We start from the raw sequence: 22,182 nt of genomic DNA, 5'->3' as shown, positions 1-22,182 counted from the left end.
ACAGTGGGAGAGAGAGAGAGAGAAGAAAAGAAAGAAAGAAAGAAAAGGAAGGAAGGAAAGAAGGAAGGAAGGAAGAAAAAAGAGAAAGAAAGAAGGAAGGAATAATCACAATAATTTGTTAAACTTTCAGAAGGAAAGAACAGAACTGAGGCCACCAGAAGTGGGAAGGGGGGAGGGGGAGGGGGCTAGCAAGAAATTGGTAAAGGGCCACCAAAAATGCTTACTTTTTAAATGTTGAATATACTAATTGTCTTGACTTGAGCATCACATGTTGCACACAGGTATTGATATTCAATGCTATACCTCACAGATAAGTATAATCAATTACATTTCAATAAATTTTTTTTAAGTGAACGTGGCTCTGGAATGATTGAAAATAGCACAATTTCATTTATAATCACTATAATCACCCAGAATTTTCTAGATTGAAATAAGTAATTAGAAGTGAAGAGGGTATTAAAAGATTTTTATACTAGGAATCATTAAGATTCTGATTAAGGTAATTGCCCTCTTTGAAGACACTATATTTTAATTACTACTACGTTTCTCAGTATTCTTGTTCTATTTTTTGAAAGAAATGCTTTAATTCATAAAGGGTGTTTCTTATGTCTTGGAAATAACTCCAGATAGTGAAATTAAGACATTTTCATTCCAAAATGAATTAAGCAGTAAATATAACATAATAAATATAAATACATATATGAAAATAAGTACAACAAAATACATAATAACCTACAACGTTAATTCTCTCACATGCAAAGAAAGTTATTCAATTCATGTTTGTCACATACAATACATAATAAATATGTTTTCATTTAATAATACCACTTTCTTATGCTTTTCTCTCATGTGAAAAAGGTCTCAGAAATGTAAATATTTTACAGACACATATCTTCTACTCTCAAACTGACTAAATATTTAATGTAACCAATTAAAGAAAAAATTGTTTAGTATAAATAAATACGCAATCCCTGGTGATTTTTTCCCACCTCAGATTTACATTCTTGTAATATTCTGACTTGTAGTTCCACTTTTTCCTAGTTGTTATATATCTGTATATGTTTGAGAGCGGCAATATTATATTTGTAATTATAAATCCATATTTCCACTTACACAAGCAAGAATAGTAAATGTCTTCTTATTTTAATTGAAGGATTCAAAATATATCATCGTCAGCATTAGAGAATGTTGTTACAGCATGTTAAAGTTAGCAACAAAAAACAATACGATAACAGAATGTATAGAACAGACACAGAGAGGGTAAATTCTGGTTGTTCTGGGAAGTGGAAACCGCTTAACTTTAACGCAAATAAAAAATCTGAACATCAGTTTGAATAAATAGACATAACACAGAGCGCTAGATCAACTTAAGGATCTTAAGAAGAATTTATGACCTTCTGCCTGGGAAAGAAGGAAAAGGGTGGTCCTGATACAATTGCCTCGGGAAATCTGAATCTAGCAGGAAATGACCAGGCTCCCTGGGGAGACTGGGCTAAGAGGAGAGTAATTTTGAAGGTAGGAGAAGTGGCCTGGCACCCTGGCACTCACTGTTAAGTATGAACTACTCAGAATCTGGCCAGGGTGGTGGTGGTGGGGGTCACACTTCTGAGCTAATGGCCCCCCTCAGCCACGATCTCAAGAGACAAAGCTTAAAACACATCAGTTGGGAAGAGAAAGGCCCTTGCACTACCTCTTCCCTTCTGCCAGCCCTTGTATGATACCCAGAGTGAGGGAGAGGAGGGGGCATAGTGAAGCCGGGGGAGATTGAGCGAGACAGGTGGAGGAAGAGAGACAACAGGCAGATCCAGAAGTGGACCCCGGAGCCAGTTCTTCCTATTGAAGGTATTTCGGCCCTCTCTGAGGGGGAGGGCGTGGTACGGTGTAGAGAGCAGAGGCGGGGCCTGGCTGACCCCATTCCGGGTGACACTTGAAGACAGTGTAGCCTGAATCATGCTCTGCCTCTGCCTGCTCCCTTCTTTGAGTTCCTGCCCTTCCACCTGCTATGGTTCAATTCCTGCACCAGGATACTAGTTCACCTGTCTGGGCCCCAAGCTTCTGCCCTTTCCAGGTGCACAGCCTGGCCTCTTCCCTTCCTTGACCTCTCTGGCTTGGCCTTTGGGCCTCTCCTGTGGGCTGCGCAGTGCCCAGGGCTCCCTGGCTGCAGCCTGGGAGAGCTAGAAAGGGCTGAGACACCATGTCTAGATGGGACATCTGTGAAAGACAGCTGGGGCTGGACAGCTAACCGCACTGCAAAGCAAGGGAGGGGGCACCGCAAACCCTCTGTTCCCACACCCTCAGGGAATCTGGTTTTCGCCCCAATTCTGAGTACTGCCACAAATTGTTTCTTGGATTTCAGCAAACATCACAGAATATTTCATTGCATTACCCTTACAGAATTGTTTTTATTTTAAATTATAAAAGGCATAGTTAGTAAAGGACAAATATAGGAAATAACTTGAAACTCTAGCTAGGGCTAGTAACCAGGTTGATTCCAGTGATAAACTGTTTCTTATAGAGATGAACAAAATGTGAAACCAAATTGAAACTAAGTATAAAGTACAATAAACTAGGTTATTTCATTTTTGTAATTTAAATTTGATTTTTTATTTAATATTTTATAAAATTTAATTATGTATTTCTGGTACTCTTATTGATATTAGGCTATTCTGAGTTAGAAAGCATTCTATATTGGATTTCTCTACTACTTTTGTCATGTTCTAATGAAATAGAAAATATGAGCTAACAATCTTATCATGTCCTTTTTTTCATTGCTTTCCATCACTAATTTAAAAATTTTTGTCTTTAACTGTGGTAATATATACATTACCAAATTTGCCATTTTAACCATTATTAACTATAAACATGAATAGTGTTAAGTACGTTTAAATTGTGCAACCAATCTCCAGAACTGTTTTCATTTTGCACTTAGTAATTTTTTATGTTTAATATATAGAATTACTAAAGCAAATGTCTTTTTGGGGGGCAGGAGGATTTCTTTCATGATGAAATACCTTCCACTTCTAACCTCACTGATCTTATAAGTTGTAACAAGAAATGGATTATACAACCTTCAAGGGCTGGCAGCTAAACCAGCTCTCACTCACACCGCGTCTTAAGACATCATTCCATTTGCACTTCCTGCAGACAAGCAGGCACATGAGGAATGTCTTTTCATGTGTGAATGAACGCAGCTAACTTGCATACACTTCTCTATCTTCCACACGCGGGAAAACTTTTCTTTTACTGCAATATAATTAAGTCAGCACTTCCTGTGCAAACATCTAGATATTAAGAAGTACCTAATGATAAAATAATAACAACACAAAATGCCTTACAGTAGGAAAAAGTATAAATGCTTTTAATGGGAAAGAGCCACTAATTCCAAATACTGATGTCATATTATTTTGTACACCTTCAAGTTAATTCACAGCTAAGATGAAAGGAAAAAAGGCAGGCAAAAGAAACCCACAACAATGAGGAAGGTCCCAAAGAGCAAAGATTCAGCTCTTCCAGTGAGACTCATTATTTATTATCATGGTGCTTTGATATATAATATTACATTATATATGATATATTACCTATGATATGTATTAATATTATCTAATAATTATATAAAATTATATATAATAAAACATCTTGTATATTATATTAGTAAATACAGTTTTAAGTATGTATTTTTCAGTCAAACAGGGGTTATCTTACAGTGCTTTAATTCTGCAAAGTGTTTATTCTTGGGAGCCAAATACCGGAAATGAATCATTACCTTTTTAAACATTCCAGACTCTGCAGGTGAAGGACCAGGCACCTCACTGGTGGTGTGAAAGAACTGGGATTCCCCACAGCGCAATGTAAATGCCTGGCTTCCATCCAGTGCCTCCAAAGCTCTGTAAAGAGTGGAAACATAGTCACCACAAAAGCTATCAAGAATGCCAAAAACTCAAGAAACCCAAAGGCATGTTTCTCCATGTCTTCTTCCAGTCAGCCAAAATAACAGACCATTCTTCAAAATCTACACAGCATTGTAAATAATTTGATAGTTCGTAACACATTTATAAATAAACCTTGATGACTTCGCCATGTGGCTAACTGAATTCTTTTAAACCCTATGCGGAAAACAAATTAGAGATAGATAGGGAGACAGATAATTTGTAAGATTTCTGAACATTGGAAATAAAGTGGGAACTGAATCCCACCCAGTTAGTGGAAGAATCTAGGCTATGCCAGAAAAGGAAATATTCTCAGGATTATAATATTTATCAGACTTAAAAGGAATGGAAACTAATGAAGGCAGAGTTTTTGTTTTTTTTTTTTAATTTGTCAATATACAATGCAGTTGATTGTCATAGAGTTTTCTAACAGATGCTGACAGTTGTCTACTCTAAAACTGTTTCCTTTATCTATCCCCCCCACCCTCACCCACACATTTTCTTTGCTAATAACCCTGACTTTTTTCAGATATGCATCCTCCACGTGCTTCAGAGGAAGCTGCTTCCAGCCCTGGTAGTCAATCATGACTGGTCTAATCCTAGTGTCCCACTCCTCTCACCAGTAATGGATTTAAGCATATGCCTATTCATGTCTCTCTTGCTGGTATTATCACACACATATCTCCCTGACCCTCTAAAGTGTTCATACCTAACTCTACTAATCTGGTGCAATTCTGACCAATGAGATGTGAGGGAAGTCTACTGAAGGAATCTGGGAAAGGTCTGTCCTTTAAAAGAAGGTTTACTGAATAATTCCTCTTCCCTGCTGGCCAGTGTCTCACCTGCCTGTGATGAATATGATTGGCACATCTTGAGACCATGAGTGGCATTAGCCTAAGGAGAATAGATCAAGGAGAAAGCAGGGCAGAAACATAAGAGCAACTTACATCTTCAATCCTACACCTGGCCTATCTCTGGAGTTCTTGTTGTGTTTGATAACAAATGCCCTATTTTTAAAACCATTTTGAGTTAGGTGTTCCTTCTTTTTTTAAAATTTTATTTTATTTTGTCAATATACAATGTGGTTGATTATTGTGGCCCATTACCAAAACCTCCCTCCCTCCTCCTCCTCCCCCTCCCTCTCAACAATGTCCTTTCTGTTTGCTTGTCGTGTCAACTTCAAGGAATTGTAATTGTGTCTTCTTACCTCCCCACCACCCTGGATTTCTGTGTATTTATTTATTTATTTTTAGCTCCCACAAATAAGTGAGAACATGTGATATTTCTCTGTCTGTGCCTGACTTGTTTCACTTAATACAATTTTCTCTAGGTCCATCCATGTTGTTGTAAATGGTGGTATTTCATTCTTTTTTATAGCAGAGTAGTATTCCATTGTGTAGATATACCACATTTTCTGTATCCACTCATCCAATGATGGACATTTGGGCTGGTTCCAACTCTTGGCTATTGTAAAGACTGCTGTGATGAACACTGGGGAACAGGTTACCTTCGGCATGATGATTTCCATTCCTCTGGGTATATTCCCAGCAGTGAGATAGCTGGGTCATATGGTGGATCTATCTGCAATTGTTTGAGGAACCTCCATACCATTTTCCATAGAGGCTGCACCATTTTGCAGTCCCACCAACAATGGATGAGAGTTCCTTTGCTTCTTTCTTACCTTCCGTTGAGCATCACAATTTATACAAGGGTTGATAGATTTCTTAAGCCTATAATTAAGGCTGGAAATAAACACTTGAGCAGGATAGAAGCTTTGAATGAAGAATGTCAATGAAGCAGAAAGAGAAGTAAAAATTCAAGGACTCAGTGCTTCACAGAAGAAATAGAAGCTTTTGTAGAATTTCTACGATGTGCAAAGGATAAAAAGATAAACAGGGCAAAGTACTAACAGTTTAGAGGGAAAGGGAGACATAAATCAATACAGAAACGTCAGCAAAGGAGATATGTATGAGCATAATTTGGGGAACTCTATCATGTACATCTTTATTTTAAAAACATTATTCTTTGCATTATATACAACTTTGTTAGCAGCAATATATTTCTTTTTGTCTTCCAGTTTTGTTCTATAAAAGTAATACTTGTACATAGTAAAAATAATTCCATCAGTATACAAGGGAATTGAAATAAAAAAGAATCTCTCTAGCCACACCACAATTTCATTCTGTATAAATAACCACTCTGAATGGTTTCCTTCTTGCAACATGCCATAGATAAGCACTTATAAAAGTATATTTCTACCTTCTGAAGGAATGTTGATGTTTACCTTTGAGGCAAATCTCTCCTCAAGAATTTAGAGATGGTAAATGCAAAAGGACAGCAAACATGGCTCACTCAGGAGAATTTAGATAACGACTGGAAAGTATCTTAAAGTTAAGAAGTTGTTATATAGTCTTACCATGGGTGTGTCTTTGCATCCAGACCTATTTTTACGAATTGCTCCTCTAACCCCAGCTGCAGCATTCACTTTGTCCTTCTCCTCACAAATACGCCAACAGGAGCAGCCAGCAAGGGAAGATCCCTTGGACTTGAAAGCTTATTCCAACAACCACAGATGTACAAATTGAAAAAGTAAACCAGAAATGTATAGGTAGTCTGCCACCCTTAATATTTTTTCTTTTTAGACAAAAATATGTGTCCCTTGAATAACTCAAGGGACTGCAGAGATAAAAGTCATCTTTGTGTGCTTCCTAAACTTTATATTGGTGGAGGTGGGCACCCCCAAAAGGAGCTATCTCTTCCTGCTAGCTACTGATGTGATTTAAAGCTGGCAAGGGTACTCTTTCTATATATTTTGCAGGTGATCCAATTCCTGCTTATAATATAGGATCCTTTTGGCTCAGCTCGTAAAAAACTGATAGAAACCAAAATGTATTATCACTTGTAAAACAAGAGGGGTGGAGTGAGTTGGTTTAATCGGTTTGTTTGGTTGCTACTGAATTCAGTGGCTGCTACAGTTCTAGTTGTCACATAAAGGTGTGATAATTCCAGAGGATGAAAAGACTCTTCCAGTATATCTCATTTAGAAGTTTAGAAGTAAGGAGATCTTCCCTAGAAGCACCTATCAGATTTCTCTACATGTCTCATGCCTATATCAGACCAATGATGACTGGATCTACCCCTGAGGCTGGGGCCTGAAGGACATCACTGTGCAGAGAGTAGGCACTTGAAAAAAACAGGGTTTGATTAGGAAAACAGGAGTAGGGGAGAGGTGGAAATGGATGCTGGTGTGTGTTCTGTCACCTCCCTTTGTCTTGAAACATGTTCCTCACAATTACTACACTGTTGGTAGAGGCAGAATCAGTATATATTTATGATCAAATGTGAACTATGAAAGAAGAAACTTTCATGATTTTGGCCTCATGACATGAACCCAGGGAGCCTGCTTGCTCTCCTGACTTGGGGATAAACTACCATGACTTAGCATGCCATCAAAGGGTATTCTGTATGTTCAGCATCGTAATCCCCCAGACGGGAGGAAACACATGGCATTTGGGGTAGATTTCATCTATCAATGGCCAGTGGAAGGGGAAGACTATCAAGATAGCTCCAGGGAAGGTCTTGCTTCACCGTAAGTCTGAAACAGGAAATCCTGCATGTCTGTACACCCAATAACCTTTGCCTCCCTTTGAGGGGAGGAGGAGGATGAGGTATTAGCTGACTGCCTTTTCCTCGTGACCCAGATCCAAGCAGTGCTGCTGTGCACCTGGCCACAGATACCATTATCTCCCAGGACTTGGTTGGGAGTGAGGCAAGGCCACTGGAAGTGTGGGCTGACAGGGCTTCCCAAGCAGAGCTCAGCTGCAGAGTGGCTTCTCACTGAACTTCAGAAGCTCAGGCCATCCCACGAGCATTTTCTACTTCTTCTCCAGAGTGTCAGTCACAGACCTTCTACTCATAGCAAACTTACTGGACAAGTTTGTCTTCTGAAATACAACCTTCACAATGTCTTACACAGAAAGAATAGGCTTGGCATCAAACTGGAGGGTCTCTAGGCACTGTTAACTTTTTAACAGTACTTTGTGTTCATTCTTTCAGCATTTTGGTGGTCTCCCATTATATGTCATACATCAAAGTGCACAAAGAGGAACAGACCCACTCCCCATCCTCAAGGATATTAAGGTCTAATAGACATAAGGGTTCATTGAAAGGGCAAAAATATTTTCAATTTTGAATAATGGCACATTTGGAACTAGAGATAGGTAAGACTCCTTAGCCTAAAAAGCCAACCCTAATAAATGTTTGCAACAGGCCAATTGGAAAGTTTGTTAATTTTTCCTTTCCAAAGGGCAAATTTTAGTTTCACTTCTGATGAGCAGGCTACAGGTGGTCATAAGAAAGGCTAAGATTGGCTCCCGAGTGAGAAATTTAAGACTTGTGAGAAATTTAAGACTTGTAAATGAAAGCAGTTTCCTTTGTGAATAGTCACTACTGGTCACTTACTAAGGACAATAACCTCTTGGGAAAATAAAATAAAATCCATAAATGCTACCATATTGGTCTGGAGTCTTAGCAGAGGATAAATAATTTACTAATTATAATCCTTTTTCCTTCCCTTTTTTAGCACAGATATTTTGCTGCCAGACTGAGTTTCAGTGTTAAGTACTCAATTTTCCTGACTTATGAGTGAAACATTCACCATCTCATTCAATTATTCTTTATGTTTCCTTTTTATTTGGCTTACTTTTAAAAACCAGATTGCCCTTCTCCCTAGAGATTAAGTTGGTAGCAAAGTTAATAATGGCAAAATTGTTTCTTTCCTAAATTAAAAGAGCCACATAGCTATTCTCAAACAAATCCAAGCTTTGTGAGGCCTGAAACTTACATAATATGGGTGGCCCTCTTACAGAAAAAGAAAACAAAGTATCTTACTTTTTCAAAATTTACACTGCTGGGGCCTCTCCTAAAGCCTCCGAAGTGGACCTGAAGCTGAAGCTTCATTTGCTTCCTATAAATCCGCCTCAGATGTTCCTAATGTTGGCCTGTCCCATCATGTTGTTCTGCAAGCATTTTATCAGCACCATGCTCTACCGAGTGGGCTAACTGGCCAGGCTCCCTCAAGCATTTTAATATGCATAGCCTATAAAGCAAGTTAAATGAGTTTCTTTATTCAATAGTTCTTGCTTCAGAAATAATGTACATGTAAAATAACAAAATGTGGCATAAAAGTAAAGGTTTAGTTTTAACTGCAAGGTGTAAATTGGTGATGTACTGCCATCTATTGTCTACCCAAAGAATTATTACTGAGCCTCAGAGTGATGGTTTGAAAGTTACCAAAAGGTGCCTCCATCTGCACTGAATTATTTCCTTGAGAGAGCTTAAAACACCAGATATTAGAATCACTCTTCTGAATTAAGGCATTGGTTGCAAGGCTACCTAAGTTTCCTGGCCACAAAGGAAAGAGAAAATTTAATTCACTAACAAGTAATACTAATAGTGTGGGTAGCACATGTTTCTTTACTGCAACTACTAAATGGTAGAGTGATCATTTGCCCAGCAACCTCTACCCTGCTAACATTAGACTCTTATTCGATTATGTACACATACTATCAGATAATTCTAGATCGGAAAAGGCCCCTCGTGATTACCTGGTGCAGTCACCTCACTGCACATATCAAAAGACATTGTCCCTGAGGAACCATGGCTGACTGAGCATTAAGTCTGCTGGTTACCCATGTGCGTGGAACTGGAAGCCAGGCTCACAAAGAGTCATCTAACGACAGTGTGAGGATAGAGCCATGTAAATCTGTCCCATCTTCAGGAAAAAAAAAAAAAAAACAACAACAAAATATCTTTCCCTTGGAATACCTAGGGTTTTAGATTTACAAAATGGGTTTTTCTTTTAGAAGCAATGTTGTCTTCAAATCTATATTTTTCTCAGCTGAATAAAGAATGAAACAGCAACATGTACACACAGATATCAGAGTCATACCAGCTTAGCCATTAGCTGTGTGATCTTGGGCTAATTACTTAACTTCTCTAAGCCTCAGCTTCCTCAGCTGCAAAATAGGGAATGCAACAATAATCAGACTGCCATGAGAGTTAAATCAGGTAACACTCATAAAATGCTTAGTCTAGTACTGGCACATAGTAGGTGCTCAGTATGTATCAGCTATTTTAATTAGGTATATGAATGTCAGTTGACATTTTCTGAATAATAACTTACAAGGTTTCATACGGATGGTACTTTAAGGTAGCGTATTTATCAAGCTCAAATATGAATGATATAGAAATGAGAATGTCTGAGTTGGAAGATACCTCAGATCTAGTGAGCCAAGCATTTTGCATCTCATTTTGCAGATGAGTTCACTGAGGCCCAGAGACAATCATTGTTCAAGGTCACATGGCTAATTACTGGCAGAGTTAAGTAGAGAACCCACCCCACTCCTAGTGCATAGACTAATTTCAAATTCTCAGCAGATGAGTTTCATGGTCATAAAATCCCCCATTGGATGAGGAAAGGAAAACAGTTTTCTATGCTCATTCAAGTTTTAAAAATCCAAAACATAAGGCCAGCCCGGTGCTCACTTGCGAGAGTGTGGGGCTGACAACACCAAGTAAGGGATAAGATCCCCTTACTGGTCATCTTTTAAAAAAAAAAAAATCCAAAACATCCTCAAAGTTTTAGCAATATAAAGAATACCATAGTATTTAGTGTCAGAAAATGATAATAGAGTGCAGAAACTCTGCCATCTAGCGGTTACATAAAACATCAGTCTACTCATACTTTTTAGTAGCATTTTACTAGTGTTTTGTAAAAAGTAACACTCCATGGTCCAGTGATCCTCTACTCATGATTGCCTCCATCTTCCTGGGCATTATCATGTTTTAAATGGCTGCTTGAAGGCTGGCAGCCATCTCCCAAAGCGTTGTGTGGGGCAGAAATGTCCAAAGTCCCTTTATATCTGACCAGTGGAATGCAGATCATTTCTCCAACAAAGGCTGGGAATCTTTGCGCTGATACTTCCATTTTGTGAAATCTAGGCTTCGGGTGCTACAGAGTATGTGAAAGTTAACTATACTATCTCAGGACCAATAGCAGGTAAGTTCTGGTCATTTGGAAACATGCCATATGATTAACAGACTGTTTGGCTTTATTAGCATTGGTCCTAGAGAAAGGCATGATCTCACTCTGGGCAAGAGCAGAGAGAAGCAGAGGCTGAGGACCAAACAACCCAGAGAATCACTGCCCAAAGCCCCAGGAGAACTGAGGTCTGTGCCTCAAGGAAGTTTTAGCAAGAGTCTTGTGTTTCATGCATGATTGCACATGCTCTCATTTAGAGGAGCTGAAGAACATGGCATTTTCTTCAGCTTCCCTACAACACTCCAGTTGGACAACTTTAGTTTTCAGTTATCAAAACACACAAAAAAGCCTTTTTTGATTGCAGAATTTTCCTTTTAAGGCAACTCAAATTCCTATAATCTAATGTCAGAGAAGAGAAAATGCAGCTTTTCTTTTGATAGCATATATACTCCCCAAAGACTAATGACCTTACTAAGCTCATAAATTACAAATTAATAATGCATAAGAGTACTGTAAATGGCTATCCTTTGCAACATGAAACAAGCTACTGACGATTATATTACCATGGAGCAAGCAAGTAGGAGGAAGCCTGGCAGGACATGGTTATAGGTACAAGGGCAGAGAGATCACTCCTAAATCATCAGGGACAACACTGAGGAGTAATCCCTGAGCCCTCCTGCTCCAATCACCCCACATCTGATCACTGTTAAGGGGCCCTCTCTCATCACACCTGGGAGACACTACAAGATGTAGCCCCCTAAGAACACCTTGTTGGACATACTGCAGGGAATCTGAGAAGGGTGTAAGCTACTATCCTACTTAATATCCTCTCTACAAGGACTGAAAGGAGAAATTTCTCTCATTCTTAAGTGCCTGAAAAAGCTTTTCTTTTCCTCACTTGTCTTTCAGACAATGTGTACCATGTACCTGATAGTGAATCAATTTTAGTAATTACATAGAACTTTGTGAATGCATGTTTCTGTAAAGTAATTGTTTCTCTGGCCTTATCACTCTATCATTCCTTTAGTTTTCTGATTTTTACCTATCTGCATTGTTAATTGGATGTAAACTAATCCTTTAAAGGAGGAAGTGATAGGGTGGCAGTTATAAATACAGGAAACCTGTTGCTTCCACCTCACCAGTATGACATCTACCTGCCCTTGTGCATTCCAACCACCACTATCCTAGTTCCCAACTTCATATGTCTTCAGTTTAGTCAGCTTCCAGCTATTTAGTCTCTCCTACAGCCTCTAGCCCATTCTAACTCCACAAATAGATTGATGTTCCTGGGGTACTCTCTTGTTTGAAAACCATGAGAAGGTTCAGCACCGTCTACAGAATAAAGTCCTAACTTCATAGTCTGTTATTCAAATGTTTACATCTTCTGGATCCAGTCTACTTTTTCAAATATAGCTCCCTTACACACCCTATATCCCAGGCAATTTTGCTACATTTTAGCTTCATTATAATCACTGATGGCTCCTTAAGGGGCTCCCATGTATAATTCACTTTGTTTCTGCCATGGCATATAACAACATCTGTCACATCACAGATGCTCAGTAAGAGTTCCTGGGTGAGTGAATACAAAGCACCTCTATAAAGACAATTTGATTCATGACTACAGCAGCTGCTTGCAGAGTCTGGTACTGTTTACGACTGTTTCCAATAACGTCAATAGAAAGCTTTGGTTCAAAAGCACCTCCTCCTAACCAAGGTAGTTACATGCTAGGCTGGTCTGTCTGTCATTATTCTCCAGAAGTCTGTGGTGATGTCACACACTTTGAAGTTGACTTTATAGCATCTTTAATATGCATCGTCTACCTATTTTGTTTACCTTTGCCCCACCCTACCTCACTAGTCCAAAACGACTCATGCCAGCAACAATCAGTAAGAGTCTCTGAAACTCCAGGGTCCCTAAGAAACCTGGCAACGAGCTTGTCTGCCTTAGTCCATCTGGGCACTCACAGAATTATCTTCATCAATCCCACACCTGAGGACACTTGCATTGCTGCAAACATTATTACTTTGTGGCATTTCTAGAAGCAATAAAGTTTTAAGAGACATTGTGTAAGTTCCTTATATCAAAAATTTTTTTAGCATTTACTGTATCTCTAGGACTCACAAATACCTACTTTTCTTACAGGTCAGATAGATTCTCAGCTTTCTCACAGAGATAATTCAGAGGTTTAAATGTTCTATTCAATATATTTTTCCATATGGTGGTCTGTAAATCTTATAAACCAAAAGTGATAATTGAGTCTTTAAGTGCTACTTGTAAGACCTCTAAAACATTCTTACACATAATTGTATGTATAGTTAATGGCTTTGATGATAATGTGAAAAAAAATTATTTCAAAATAGGAGAGTGGGTTTCTTTATCTTTCTTTAGTTTTTCAAGATAATTTTTATGGAGGTTACTTTTTTACATTAATTTTCATAACTGTCATTTTCATCATATTCTATTACTCAGTTTCCAAATACCTGCTAATTGTTCAATGATTAATGAAAAAACATGAGTAATTATAATCACCTGAATCACATCCTTGCCTTCTCCCATCCACCTGCAGCAGGTGGGTAAACTCCATGAGGGACCAGAGTTGCTTAAGGGCCTTCTAGATACATCCTTTTGTAGTGACTAGGATTGTCATCATATACCTAATGAATGAGTTCAATTCATGTCTTTAATTGGTGCTAATGTTACAAAAGAAAACTCTAATTAAAAATCATTTCTAATTAAAAATTATCGTGCATTAGGGACACATCAGGGATATAGATTTGCTGACTGAAGGCAATGGAAAGGCTATGAAACTGAATCCAAGATAGACCGATATTTCTCATCTCAGCTCTCATAAATAGAAATTCTCTAAGATGCAGTGGCAAGAAGAGATTATACACAGTGTCCCTCTTCTCCATCTAACTTAATAAAGTTGTCCTTACAGAGATCCTGCTAACAAGTTCCAAATGTCAGCTTCAAATTTCCTACCTTAATAGGTATTCCTCACACTACTCAATACCACTCTAAGCTCATTAGCCCTTCCCTCCTAACCCAGACTTTCAGCTGTGGTCAGACAGATCTGTTTGCCCCTCACTTATATACAACTTGCTTCACACAAGTCCTTGTCTTTGCTTGGGTATCATATTAATGCTTTCCCCTCTTCTCTTTGCAATCTTTTGTATCAAATTCCATCAAATCTAATTTCAAAACTCACTTCCTCCAAGATTCCCCTGATTGTAATGAGTCTTGTGTTTCCTTACCCCTTAGCCATCCAGTTTGTACCAAAGGAAATCCCAGCTTCTAAAAGGATTGTGTTCCTAAACTTTTTTTGAAGCTAACTGATTTATTATCCTATAAGTGCAATTTTATAAATGGTGGTTTGATTCCCCAAAAAGCCAATTTCATGTATCTAAAATATTACACCATCATGAAAAAAAGAGAAAAGATAAGAAAAAGAATGTCATGAACCAGGGAACTGTTTCAATATTGGTTTAAAAAAAGAACAAGAAAGCAATAAAATAGTCTGAGAAACAGTGTTTATTTTTCTCAAGTGCAGATTATTCTTTTTTAGAATAGCGATTATTAAAAAAATAATCAGAAGAAATGATGGTTGGAGAATTTTTCGGAGATTATAATGTCACTTTACAGGGCTTTTGTTGCTACCAGATGTTGATTATTATTCAATTATTATTCTAACTTCACATCAAAACTTAGGGTTTTTCCTTTCCTTCATACAAAGGCATCATTAGCTTTACTCCTAGGCTTTACAACCGTCAACTGAGTGATGGTGATTCATAGTGGAATGAAAGGAGAAACACAGAACAGAGAGAAAAAAAAGGAAGAAGGAAAATGAGGGAAAAGGAGAGATTCTCCTTAGCCAAAACTAGAAAGAAAGAGGAAGGGAGGAAAGTATTCCAAATAAAGTGGGGATGTGTTTAGAAGGAAGGAAGATCCTACACATGGAAATAACGTAGCTGAGGAAGGATAAGAGAGGGCAGAACACAGGCAGCACATGTGGGAAAAGGCGTGGGCCCCACGTGTCCCCAGGCTGAGCACCACGGTCACCATGCCTATGTACACACAGCTCTGTATATACAGAGGACCGAAGAACGTGCAATACGCAGTGAGGGATGGTAGTAGGTTTTGAACTCAAGGTTGAACATTATGAAATAACATTTTTGTAGGTCAAAACCAGTCCAATATGGCAACTTCCTCTGGTTCAACCTAACATTATTTGGTAAGGATTCATATTAGGTTTTCTGTGAACATATTATCAGTTTCTCGATTCAATTATAGGCTTTTGGGGAGCTAAGAACCATATTATGTTTGTTTGTTTGTTTTGTTGTTTTGTTTTTTTTTTAAGTCTGGGATTATATAAAACAAGTTTTGTCTTGTGCCACTGGCTGATTGAGAGTCCAGGCTTCCATCACCGAGAGTTGAGTCACTAAAACACAAAGCATTCTGTCACAAGAAAGTGTTTATTTTGTTTAACAGGATTTTAAATTAGGGAGTGTTATCTCATCAGGTAGAATGAGGACTTGTGAGTCAACAATCTCTGTGTACACAGGAGATTTTTATGTATTTATGCATTCAAGATGAAGGTAGGAACTTTCACAATGTTTGTGAAAATCAGGCACAGCCTAACAGAAAGAACACAGTACTCATCTCCCTCACTTAAAAATATCTCCATATTGTTCTTGTCACAAAACAATTATAACTATTACCAATAATTCAATAAGGAAATAAACTTGTTTTTTATAAACTGGATAAAGATAGGACATATGGAAATGCTTCTAAAAAATGAGCAATTCCTAAAATCAAAAGGATAAATAAAATTTAAAAATTTCACTTCACATATTGTTTAAAATGAAAGAAAAAGGGTATTGGCATTTTCCTAGCTTTGGCAATTGCTTTTTACTGAAAAGAATCAAAATAACTTCACTAGAAAAATTAATTTCTCAATTTGCCGTCCTTTCATCCCTTTAAAAGAATGGGTGGCCCCATTTATTAAATATTCAAAATGAAGTATTTTTTTTCTTGTTACCAAAATTAACAGTTACAACTCATGTCACTAGACTTCAAATATGAGAAAATCATAATTTCAATTACTATTAATGTATATATTTTGAAAACAAAAGATTTGACATCAGACCATTCCATGAATCATTCCAATGGATTACTCATTTTATCCTTTCACTTCCCTATCAAATAGTTGATCTGTTCTACTAATGGAAAAGGAAGATACTGATCAACCAAACTAAACACCATGTAAAAAATTAGACCTCACTTAAAATGTAAGCAAGTTACTGAGAAGCAAAACACATATGGATTTCCTATTTATCTGGTTATAGGACCAGCCACACACAGACACGGAGGGAAGATGGCCACTGATGATGGAGGCAGAGATTGGAGGGACACAGCTGCAAGCCAAGGAGAATACCAAGGATTGCTGGCAACCACCAGAAGCTAGAAAGAGTCAAGGAAGCATTCTTCCATGGAGCCTTCAGAAGGAGCATGGTTCTGCCAAAACCTTGATTTTGGACTTAAAGCTTCCCGAGCTGTGAAAGAAAAAATTTGTTGTTTCAAGCCACTTAGTTTGTGGTAATTTGTTATGGCAGCCCTAGGAAACCAGTATACTGTGCTTACTCCACTGAGGTGAATGTGCATTTTAAAAGAAGACTTTAGGAGAGGGCAATGTTTCACACAAAGAGATGAAATAACAGTTATTTCTGGCATCAATAATAACTCAGAGGAGGACATATTTTTAGGGAAGTGGGCCTTCTGAGTACCTTTTAAATGAAGCTTGGCATGTGCCAGCCTCCTCTGTGGAGGTGTGGGCCTGGATCCGAGTGAAGCACTGTACTAAGCTCTACAGAGGGAAGAAAGACAAATGAAAAGATGTGCATTTACTTTGCCATCCTGGGCCCTCCAAGGACACCAAGAGTCCCCAGATAAAAGGTGATGTCTCAAGAAATAAGAGACCTTGAAATAAAATCAAAAATAGAAGCACTGAGAGAATCTGAGTTAAAGAGAACTGCATATCTGTATGCCATCCATTCCTTTAAATCCTTGCCAAGTTACACCTCATATCCGAGTTAATGCCTGGTGAGAGGAATGGGTAAAGGGTCATGAAAATCAACTACGATGTATATTGAGAAGTTAAAATAAATAAATAAATATATAAATAAATAAACAACAAAGTTAATGCCTGGTGGCCAAAAGAATTAAATGTAGAAACATCAAATCATAAGGAATATTAGAAGGTATATTACAGCATATTAGAAGATCATACAGGATAAGAAATAAATTCCTAAGATTAAAAGCAGTGGAAGAAATCAAAAAGAAAAATATTGGTAATTTTACTATGCAAAAATTTAAAAAGTCCATTCATTTAAAAAAAAATGCAATAAAAAGAAAATATTTTCAACAAATATGAGGGTACTTCAAATGTTTATAGAAAAATAGAATTGAAAGATAATATGAATCTTTCCATGAACTTTTTGAAGTACCCTCGTGTACATAACAATTAAAGAACTATACTAGATAAGGAGACCATACAACTATATAAGAAAAATACTAGTAAACCCCATAAAATAGGGAAAGGGAATGAATAATTTTCAAAGGAAGAAATAAAGGATTAATAAAAATATTTTCCCAACCTCACTAATCAAAATATGCAAACTAAAGTAACAATAGGATACAATTTAAAAATAGATAATGTTGGACCGGCCCGGTGGCGCACTTCTACAGTGCGCCGCTTGGGAGCGCGGCGGCCCTCCTGCTGAGGGTTCGGATCCCACATACAGACTGGTTCCCGCTCACTGGCTGAGCGAGGCGCGGGAGCAACACCGAGGGTTGCGATCCCGTTGCCGGTCTGGTCCGGGCGCGACACTGAGGGTTGCGATCCGTTGCCGGACACGAAAAAAAAGGAAAAAAAAAAAAATAGATAATGTTCAATGCTTTTACATACTATTGGGGGTATATTAATTGCTATAGCCCTTTAGTAAACAATTTATTAGTACTTATCAAGAGACTTAAAAATACTAATATACCTATACTCTATAATTCTACTTCTAGGAAATGATTCTAAGGAAATAATTAAAGGAGCATTCAAAGATTGATTTACAACCATGCTTATGGCAATGTTATTTATGACAGCAAAATGTGCAAACATCTCAACACATTCAGGTAATGATTAAGTAAATTATTGCAGATCCATACTATGGAATATCATTTATCCTTTAAATCATAAAGGTAAAGCTTGTGATATAATGGTAAGTAGAATAAGAAATTGTATGTCAACTATGTTACATATCCAAGAACATACTGAAAGGAAATACACTGAAATCTTAACAGTGGCCATCTCTGGCTATTTGGATCATGAGTGATTTATATTCTCTTCTGTATTTTCCAAAATTGATATGCAGTGCATTCTCTTATAAGAAAAATGTTTAGTAAAAAAGTTTCTAAACTCCTAATAGGCTCCTCAGGGAAGTTTAAATAAAGATTTTGAGTAGCAGTAACAGAAGGTAAAACCCTGATGATGAAACAGCCCTTTCTTAGAACATAATCTAATATTAATGCACAGATTTGCCTACCAGTCTTGATTTCTTTCTCCCAATTCCTTAGACCAATAATTCCTAACCTACATTTTGGAATACTATAGGTTATTGTCAATTATCTCATGAAAGTCAAAGAAGTTTTTGTATGGTTTCCAAGACACCATTTGTTTTTAAAATTTGCAAGAAAAACAATATTTGCTGGGGACGTCACCCTGTTTAAGACAATCAACATCTGTTTTGATGTTTGTCAGAGAATTAAAAAGTAAACATTGAAAGTAATTTTGTAGTGGTGGCAGCTAGATTGAGGTAGGGGATGGGAGAGCACAGAATGACTTTATTTCATTTCCTATAGTGCATGATTTCAAAATCATTTATTTTACTTAAACAGGGGATAGAGAGCAAATAATAAAAGGGTATCATGATTCCATTCCTTGTTTCATCAGTGCTCCATATCTTCTCATTCCTTCTATAGCTCCTTTTTGTTTTCCATATACATTTCATAGAACAAATCAATAAATCCTTGAAATGAAACTGGTAGAGATTTACAAGTAAATCTTTTCTCTTTCACAATGATCCTGGATAAAATCTTCTGATGTACTACTCTATGGTTTTCTTTTAGATCAAGGGTGGGCACACTATGGCCTGCAGGCCAACTCTGGCACACCACCTGTTTTTGTAAATAAAGTTTCATTGGAACAACCACACAGTAATTATAATACAGAAGTGTCTATGGCTGCTTTAGTGCTCTCATGGCAGAGTTGAGCAGTTACAGAGACTGTATGGTTGACAGTGCCTAAAATATTAACTACCTGACCCTTTAAAGTTTGCTGACCCCTATTTTAGATCATAAAACCCTACAAGCTTGTTTCACACGGTGTCTTCATTTTTGCACTTTTGTAACCTTCAGTGAAGAGAAATAAGCACTCCTAAAACTATAATAAATATTATCACATAATTATAATATAGCATAAGCTCAAGTTTACCCATGTCTGAATAAATTTGAAGACAGGAAAAATTAGTTCATGGGGATGCAGGTCAAAATCCAAATAATTCTTAAATTTACCTAGTTTTTGTTACTACTGTTATAGCAATCCTTCCAGATGTCCACATAATCCTCACCTCCTGATATTTACACCTGTGTATAGTCCCTTCTCACACAGAAGTGATGATATTTCACTTCCAAGACTAGGTAGTAACATATTCTGGGGAAAGCCAGCTTCCATGTCATCCTGTGGAGCAGTCCATATGTCAAGTAACTGAGCCAATAGTGTATAAGGGACTGAGGCTTCCTGATAATAACTACATGAGTCAATATGGACGTGGATCTTCCAGCCCCACTCAAACCTTCAGATGACTGCAGCCCTGTTTGACAGCTTGCTGGCAACCTAAGAGAGAACCTGAGCTACAACCAGCCATCTAAACTGCTCCTGAATTTCTGACCTGCTCCAAGTGTGAGGTGATAAATATCTCTCATTTTAAGCCACTAAATTTTGGAATAATTTTTTACACAGTGATAGAAAACTAATATCCTTACTTCTGCTACCACTTATATATCCTAGTTTTCTAGCTTCTAAAAGCAATCTGGACTGGCCAGTTAGATCTGTATGTTAGAGCCTTGTAACATCAAAGTCAAGGATTCAGATCCCCATACTAGCCAGCCACCAAAAAAAACAAAAAAATAACAGCTATCTTCACAAGGACTGTTAGATACAAGCCTTCCCTTGAAATGGACTGGAAATTAGATGTAGCTCAGGTCACAGTGTAAATATCATGGACTTCAAACAAACTGAAGACCTTCCTCTATACTATGAAAACTCCAGGTTTATATCAGCCATTGAAGCAGGTCTCAATTATTCCACTCTATTACTATAATGACACTAGTCAAAGATTTAAATGACTGAGATAATATGTAGACACTGCAAACAACACGATGCTCACCCCAGGAGGGCTGCAAACTCACCAGAAGACATCAACAACCAAATTCCCAAAGTAGCAGGGGAACCAGAGCTCAAACTTCTCAGACCCTTTAGTCTTCCAAACAGCTTTCTGTCTCCTCTCTCTTCCACCCTCACCAGAAGAGGTGAGCGATATCAGCAATGTCTTAAATCTGTATAGCACTTTATAATATGAAAAGTAGTACTTTCAGGTATATTATCTCTTTATCCTCACAGCAACTGACTTATAGGTTTAAATCAAGAGTCATCTTTTTGTAAAAATAGAAGAGAAGGGGTAGAGGAGAGTAGTAGCATAAGAATAGAAAATAGCATCTAATTATTCCTGTAAAGTATTAGGATGTTTTGCAGAGAATGTGTAAAGCCCAGGAGATCAATGGAGGGGGCCTCAGAGGTTGAATCAGGGGTCAAGTGGAGACAGGCTGAGGTGCACCTGGTGGGCTCATTACCAGGATTCTACCAGAGAACTCCATTTTTTTTTCACCTGTTCAGCATAGCCCCGGGAACACTCACCAGAATAACTTCTATGTTTAGATTAGAGTATTGCATCCTTAACTCTCACTGGTTCAAGACCTCCAATATCGATTGATTTCCCTTAGAACATACTTAACTCCCTGGAGGGTAAGTATTGGTATCTTTCATCTCTGCAACCCCAACAGCTTGGAGTACAATTGAATTCACATAAAAGGCAATCAATAAATGTCTGAGAAGGGAAAGGAGGGGGAAAAGAGGAAGGGAGTAAAGAAGCCATTTGAAGTACAATATGGTTTTATTGTTTCCTTCAAACTGCAAAGCCTATTATATTACAAAGTATTTTAAACGAAGTTGCATAATTTCTCTTGATGTACCTCCTTCCATTTAAATTTCTGAAGTGTAAAAAATCATGCAGAAAACATTAATGAAAGTACAAAGCAGGGTGGAAAAACTTCTCTTTGAATTAACAGTGATTCATCTTCCAAGGAATCTAGGTTACAAGGTACAATTAAGAGACTATGGTTATTTGAATATTTCACTCTCAAAGAGCTTCAAGAGACAAGAGGTATTTAGTTGACAGCAATGATTTTGCCATGCTAGAATTAATATTCTATTCCATTAAGAACACAATCAGTATTTAGAGCAATTTTCCTATAAAGTAGGGCCCTGCCTACAAGCATTTATAACCTAATTGATGCCTAAGCAAACAACGTAAAGAAACCCCTCCACATCAATACAACCTGTGGGTAGCAAATTCATCATGTCATTTGCTCCCACAGATACACCTCGTTCTATGAAGCCAGAGTGGACCCATACCAGCTCTTGGTTTTGACAGAATTCCCAGGGTACCAGCCAGCCCTCTGGACGGTGGGGGCTACAGTGTAAGAAACATTTCAAAAGAGCCCCTTTCACACTTTCACAGGACAAGTCCCCTGACAAAATATTTAAAGCGTTTAACAACAAAAAAACAACACCCTATAAAACAGTGTGGCATGTATCTTCCCCCCTCATGGTGTAATCTGCCCAACTACAAGTAGACTGGCTAAGCCCATAAAATAGAACCCAACATTGTTTTTCAGGTTGGTGTATTTGTTTAACTGCAACAAGCAATTCGTTTGCCCAACTGGGTCTATAATCTCCTTATCTGGGAGTCTACCTCAGATATTCCCAAGATGGTTTGGAATCCGAATGTTTTATTTTAGAAAAGCTATGTGAAGAAAGTATCTGAATT

General features: G+C 37.7%; 1 protein-coding gene across 1 annotated transcript in view; it reads right to left on the bottom strand.

Moving 5' to 3' along the window:
* Positions 1-22,182, bottom strand: part of AIM1 (absent in melanoma 1) — a 184,317-nt gene that overhangs the window by 94,981 nt on the left and 67,154 nt on the right. The window contains exon 2 of the mRNA XM_008590505.1: positions 3,764-3,884. Within this exon, the coding sequence (XP_008588727.1) occupies positions 3,764-3,884 (121 nt within the window). The remainder of the gene's footprint in view (positions 1-3,763; positions 3,885-22,182) is intronic.

The sequence above is a fragment of the Galeopterus variegatus genome, unplaced genomic scaffold (assembly GCF_000696425.1).
Source record: "Galeopterus variegatus unplaced genomic scaffold, G_variegatus-3.0.2 Scaffold141, whole genome shotgun sequence".
NCBI classification, from domain to species: Eukaryota; Metazoa; Chordata; class Mammalia; order Dermoptera; family Cynocephalidae; genus Galeopterus; species Galeopterus variegatus.
Note: the sequence above shows the minus strand (reverse complement) of the source record. Positions and strands in the feature narration are given on the sequence as shown.